This window comes from Morone saxatilis, unplaced genomic scaffold, assembly GCF_004916995.1.
Source record: "Morone saxatilis isolate NCDOM2014 unplaced genomic scaffold, NCSU_SB_2.0 Contig19, whole genome shotgun sequence".
Classification (NCBI taxonomy): Eukaryota; Metazoa; Chordata; class Actinopteri; family Moronidae; genus Morone; species Morone saxatilis.
The window spans coordinates 24,571,271-24,577,914 of record NW_023339751.1 but is presented as its reverse complement, the minus strand read 5'-3'; the positions used below and the strand labels follow the sequence as shown (position 1 = coordinate 24,577,914).

General features: G+C 41.6%; 1 protein-coding gene across 1 annotated transcript in view; it reads left to right on the top strand.

Annotated features, from left to right (window-relative positions):
• The window catches only part of LOC118329308 (bone morphogenetic protein receptor type-1A-like), a gene marked incomplete in the record, with an annotated part of 45,538 nt that overhangs the window by 28,789 nt on the left and 10,105 nt on the right, over positions 1-6,644 (top strand). The window contains 1 exon segment of the mRNA XM_035663419.1: positions 6,353-6,515. Within this exon segment, the coding sequence (XP_035519312.1) occupies positions 6,353-6,515 (163 nt within the window).

Here is a 6,644-nt window from a genome sequence, read left to right as displayed (position 1 = left end):
TGTATTGATCATGCTGTAACAACTGCAAAGCCAACATGAAGCCAATACTGATTTTCCTTCATATCCTTTGTACTTTTTTTTTCCAGTATGGGCATTAAAAATGTCTTAAATTGCATTCATAGTGGTCTTAAAAATGGTCTTAAATTGAACCTGTTGAAACCTGCAGAAACTGTTGATGGACTGAAGAATGGCTGCAGCTTTGAAGAGAATAAAATCTCAGTTCACATGTACGTAACTGAGGTTTCCACTATCAGCAGCAGTATCGGGCTCAGAAACTCTCTCACCTTCCCGTCCACCACTCCTCCCTGCAGGAAGCTGTTGAACTGATTGTTGCCGCTCTCACTTCCTCTCTGCACATTAACCATTTCCTCTATGGCTCTGTACGAGCTGTCAGCGGCGCTAAATGCTCCAAACAGCCATTGTTCTCCGGAAATATCCCTCAGTCCCTCTGGAGACATATTCACCCTTTGAAACAGTGTTTATTTCCCCCCTCTGGAGTTTATTTGCGGCAGCTTGTGAAGACTGAGAGTCGCAACGAGGCTAATTTTACTCTTGAACTAAAATGTGTTGGAACCAAACACAAACATGTTGCTTTATATCGTAAGTCTCATCGATCTTTTCCAGTAACAGAATAGTTTCCAGCTGGTGAAAAACTTTGCACTCAGTCTGAACAGTCTCTTAGAAATTTAGTAACACTGCATCTCTTTTCTTACTGTTTATATCCTATAGACATGTTAATTTCTTTGAAGATGTGTTTATGTGTTGTAGATTGTATTGTGGTATCGTCTTGATAAAAAACAAATTACCAAAACAACATCACAAGGCAGGTTTACTTCACAGCTCGACTCTTGTCTGCTCAGTTTGAGGTTTTAACGAGTGACTGATGGTAATTGCCTCACTGAGAGGCTTTCAGCTGCCTGCCGTCACCACGGCAACGCACGCTCAGCCAAATAAACATCTGTGCGAGGAAGCAGGACAGAGTAGTGATGGTGTTTGTAGGCGCTGTTTTAATGAAAAAGGTTTCTGTTGTAAACGTGTAAAGCAAACAGGAGAAGAATGGAATGAGATTGAGTTTGGATTTAATGCAGCAGATTGAAACATTTTTATTTTCATTACAAAGATCAAGTACAGGAACACTCGGACCATTTACACTTGTCCTTGTGTCTCGTGTCTGGATAAAATCCAGATGACATTTAGCTCTGTTTTCCAGATCACAATTTGTATTGCAATCTGTGTGGACTTATTTTGCCCTTTATTTTGTCTCACAGGCTAAGGCTGCCCTTAGACACAGTATAATACTACTGTGTGTAGAACCAGTCACATATTGGTCTTATACTAATTCGGTAGAGTTCACAGCCATAGCTCCCTACATTATTGCTAAAGGAATACCTGTAGACCCTACTCAGGGATGCACAGAAGTACTGTCGACTAAGTTTTCAATTATGTGTATCTTCATTTTTATTTCCAGATAATATTCTCCTATAAAGACACTAGAATTGACGGTGAAAATGTTTAATGTATTATTACAACATGATCATTAGGTATATTTTTTTGTTTTTTACATCGTGCTCCTCCTCTTTTGAGACAGAACATACACTCTCTTGAAGACATGTCCAGAGTCACTAGTTTTGACTAAACTGAGGAATCGTTTGTCTTTATGTACTGACAAACTGATTACATCATCATAATTAGCTTATGTAGAGGATGTGAAATAAACCCGAAGTGAACTCTCTGACATAGGAGGCCTTCAAAATAAGAGCATAACATAAGTGTGATTGCTTCAGTACTGCTGCCAATCCTGATGTCTCCGCAAAGCAAAAACAGTATGGTCATATCTCAAACAGTCATTTAACCTGAAATGACTCTTCAGGCGTGGATGTAAAAAGGTTACCCCTCATCACAAACTCCAAAGTGTTTGGCAGCAGTAGAAAAGTTTTTAAGACGCAGTTTGAGTTGTGTACTGTGACTGAGTTCAGGTCATCAAGTGACCGTGCTGAGGGACAAAGAGGTGACAAAAGTCGTGCAGGATGTTGTACCTGGGGGTGGATTTGATGAGCTGAGATTGAGTTCAGGATGTGTCTCCTGTTGACCTGCAGAAGTGATGACGGCTTGTAACAAAAGAACTAGCTTCTCCTCTCGGGACGTCGGCCGCGAGGGCACAGTGCCGGTTTACAACACACACTAGACTTATCTCAAAGTTCAAGTTCTGCTAACAGTAACACTGCAACAAAGAGGCAAATGATGCTCATGTACAGACTAACTACTGTTAGTTTTCTACTACAAAAAACATTAAACCAGTGACATTCACTCAGTAAATTACTCTCTCATTTCATTTTTTTTGCATACTAGTCCTATTGTGACCTTCATCAACATTTAGCTCTCATATTGCATTTCAGGGCTCTAAGGATTTAAGCCGGTGGTTTGGCACACAGTGCACTAGAGTCAGAGCTGGAGTAAAAATAGTGCCCCTCTTCTGTTCATTGAGTCGAGTCCTGACATCAAGAATTTAATTCAACCACTGGAGGGTTTGATTGGGCGCTGTTTCTTACATCTCTTCACTGAGAGATAGTTTGTGTTTTTTCACATCTCATACACTGGTTCTTCCTCTCCTCCCTCTCTTCCTGTCTTTATCCCTCGTTTCCAAGGTCGGAGGAGGGAGTGGAGCGGGGGAGGCAACACTGATCGTTCTCTCTGGGTTTCGGTGTGGTTGACAGCTGATCTGTTCTCTCTTCCCTCCCTCCTCTCCACTGTTATTTGCTTCTGGTTGGAGCAGCAGGCGACACTCAGGACATGCTGATGATTCCCTGCAGAGTTCAAATCAGGGGCCGTGCTAACTGAATATTTTCCATTGGATTCTTTGCCCAAACCTGATTGGCCCTGACCTGGGTTTTCCAAAACTACTGCCGTAGGTCAGGCTCGGTTCTGGCTCGGACAGAATGAGATTTTAAAAAACTGCATTAATAATGCATGCAGCTGTAATTTATGAGTGAATTTGTTATGCATTTGTTTTGATAATGATTTGCACTATATTATATGCACAATGTACATTACATACTAAACTATCTAAATTATTTATTTTTAAGTTGATAATAAATTTGGGCTCAGGCACAGATTCGGTGGTTTAGGCTTGTTTGGGCTCTCATAGAATTTGGGGGGTGGGGGGGCCCGATCGAAGCTCTAATTTATTTTATTTATTCATTTTATTTTCCCTGCTGTTCAGTGACAGTGAATCAAACGTCATCTTAGGAAGTTCATGTTAGTTTGTCAGTTACAACAGCACTGGTCTCAGACCTGCTGTAAAGTCACACAGTATTTACATATCACCTGTTTGTTTAACCATTCATGGTGTAACAGGCGGGTGGAGTTTATCACCTCAGGGCGGTTCAGAGTCTGGTACGTTTACAGCACAGAGGAGTAGATAACAATGACTTTCAGATAGCGTTCGTCCTGGCTCTTTTCATATACACTGCTGTAGTTTAACAGGTAAAACAAGCACTCTCTAAAGTATATTGACTCAAGTACTGTACTTAAGTATGCGTTTGAGGTATCTGTCTTTATTTTTTTCCCCCATTGTTTTCCATTTTTATATTACTGTCTACTTCTACTCCACTACATTTATGTTACACTTCCCAACAGTATATACAATTTTAGCGATTAACATTAATTGATTATTTTATTAGTTGAATATCAAAACATGAATCTGCTTTGATAATGCTTTGTCACTTGCCACACAAAGTCATGGTTTCAAGTTCTTAAATTTGCTGCTTTTCCTTGTCTTAAATTACAGTACACTGAGCTTTTAACTGTTCACAGTCTTTATGCACTCAATGTGCTGTTTGTTCTTCGTTTTTCTTTAGCACATTTGATTTCTCTTTGTCTCATTGAGAGCATCAATAGCATTTGATCATATCATCTTTATTACTTTGCATATTTGCAGTCAGTGAGTCACTGTTGACCAGCTCACAGCCGTAAAAGTTTCTCTGCATGAGAGCAGCTAACTTTAGTCTGCCACAGTGGAGGCTTCATCCTCGCACCCAGCCTCACGTTCACTGTTCCTGCGGCTCATCAGATGTTTAGATGAGAAAAGACGGCAGCTGACGGCTGCACATCAGAGTGTTTGATGATGCTGCTGCTGCATGTAAATAAACAGTCAGTCAAAAGCAGCGCTGTGACTTTAAGAGCACATGGAGGGAGTCTGATTACCCAGCGTGCTCTCTGCCAGACCTCAGTCTCCACTCTGACTGCCGGCACAATTAAGCACACATGTGGATGGTGACACACACACACACACACACACACACACTCAGAAACAGAGCAGCCATTTCCAGCCTCAACACACCCACCATCCCTTTACTTCTACTTCCTCCTTGCTCCAGTCGTTATAACTTTTCAGCCAATCAGAGCTGTCCTGACCTGAGAGGGAGGTGGGGAGAGGACAGGGAGAAACCGTACGTGAGGTTTTTCAGGTCTAGACAGTGATGACATCATTGCTCAGTTTGTCTTTTTTATTTTTCAGTTTCATGTTTTTCATTTGAGCAGTTTATAGCTGTAAAAAAAAAAAAAAAAGAATCATGTGAAGCTTCCTCCTCTGCCTCCACTCAGGGAGGTCAGTAAGAGCTGAAGACCAATCAGCTTTAAAGGCAGACTAAGTTGGATTTGTCTGTTTTTGTTTTTGAAAACACAATTCAAAGTTGGCCCCTCCTCCCCGGCTCAACAAGAGAGAGGAAGAGCAAGATTTGTAGGCCAGTACTTCATTATAATGCTGTTTTCCTTTACCTTCTTTAAAAAATTGCACCTCCTGGGATTTGGACATTGCACGTGGCCATATTGCTATTGTCATAATATTTTGATTATTTTATTTTTTACAGTTTATTGTGCCGAGTCAGCTTAGTGTGAGGCAGATGTCGTTTCTTCTGTTTTTCCTCCGTTCGCCCGTCAAACATGAGTCAGAGTCTGCGTTCCGATCTGCAGAGTCACCGTAGGTTCTCTGGTTAGACTCACTTAGACAGAATTTAACTGAGCTCCGTCTCTGAACCACAGGACCGGGTTTTACTCCGAGGTGGAAGTAGAGATAGAGACAGACTGACTGTAACCATGGCAACCAGGCAGCTCAAAGTGTAGGTGTGCAGGTAGTTCGTGTCCAGACATGACAACATGCACGTCTACACACCTCAGAGTGTTTTTCCTCTGGGCTGAAGAGAAGAAAAGGAAAGAAGTGTTTAAAGGAAGGGGGGTGTGGGAGGAGAGAGATCACCCAGTCCTGCATGAGGGACGACAGAAGAGAGAGGGATTAGAGAAGGAATGGAGATAAACAGAAGAAGGCAGTAAAGGTGAAAGGCTGTCAAGAAAAGGATGAACAGAGCTGCATGAAAAGGCAGAACCCCTCCATCTGTCAGTTCTTTTCATAAACATCCTCTCTCTCTGATAAAGTTAAAGTAATCAGTCGACTGATAGAAAAATAATCTACTAATTGGATATCTTGACTTGTAGCATTTGCTGGTACCAACTCAGTATCTTCTCTGTTGATTAGGAATGTAACGATATATTGTAAGACAGTTAAATCGCAATACAAATATGTGAAGATTTAAATCAGTGAGATGAAAAATGACATTAACAGCAGAAAGCTACTTCTGCTCGTTTGATGTCCTACATCACTCGCGTCAGTAGGTGTATGAAGGCGCAAAGACATGGAGGCCACAGGGGAATACTTTGAGGGTAAATTGAGGGTTAATGAAAACATCTGTTAATGAATATTGAAAATAATTCTGAGTTGTTGTCCAACATGGAAGAGACTGTTGTTCGGGATAATGATATTAGTTTTTGTGATTTATAATGTCTGTTATTTTCCTTCTGTGTAGGACCAAGATCATCAGTGATGCAATAATTGTAATTAATATGCGTATAAAAAGGAAAAGAAGAATTTGAGGGGAGACTACAAGAGAGAAATTGCAGTCAAATGAGTAAAGTGTCTGAAATAAGTTCCTTTGATAATTGATTCCCATTTAAAACAGTGACTAAAATGAGCACACGATTAAAATAACGACCTTTAAAAAGACAATGATTTTACCTGCATGCTGTCACCTCTAACTCCTGATCTGGTTACCTTTTGAAATGTAAAGATTATGATTGAGTTGTTGGTGCAGTGATTCCTGGTCAGTATAAATAGCCATTGGTCCTTGAATGGAGCTTTGTCACATGTCCTTCTCTTCCTCTCTGACCGTTGTCCTGCCGATAGAGAAGGAATGTTTCACCTCCGGCAGGATAGATCTGACCTGAAGTCCGTTCTCCAAAAGTCCTGGACTAAATGTACAGTGTGTCTCTTTCTTCATTTAACTCTTGTGTCTCTGTCCAGCTGCAGGTCAGAACCCGGACCACGTCCTGCAGGGGACGGGGGTGAAACCTGAGGCTCGGCGGCCTGACGAGGACTCGACCATTGCTCCCGAGGACGCCGCCCGTTTCCTCAGCTGCTACTGCTCTGGACACTGTCCTGAGGACGCCACGAACAACACCTGCCAGTGAGTAGAGACAGTAGAATACAGTACACCAAACTGAGGGCCCCAGAACAGTCCGTCTAACACAGAGGACAGAACAAGTCAGTAGAAACAAGCTGGTAGTGATGGAACAGTTTGGTCAAATCATGATCT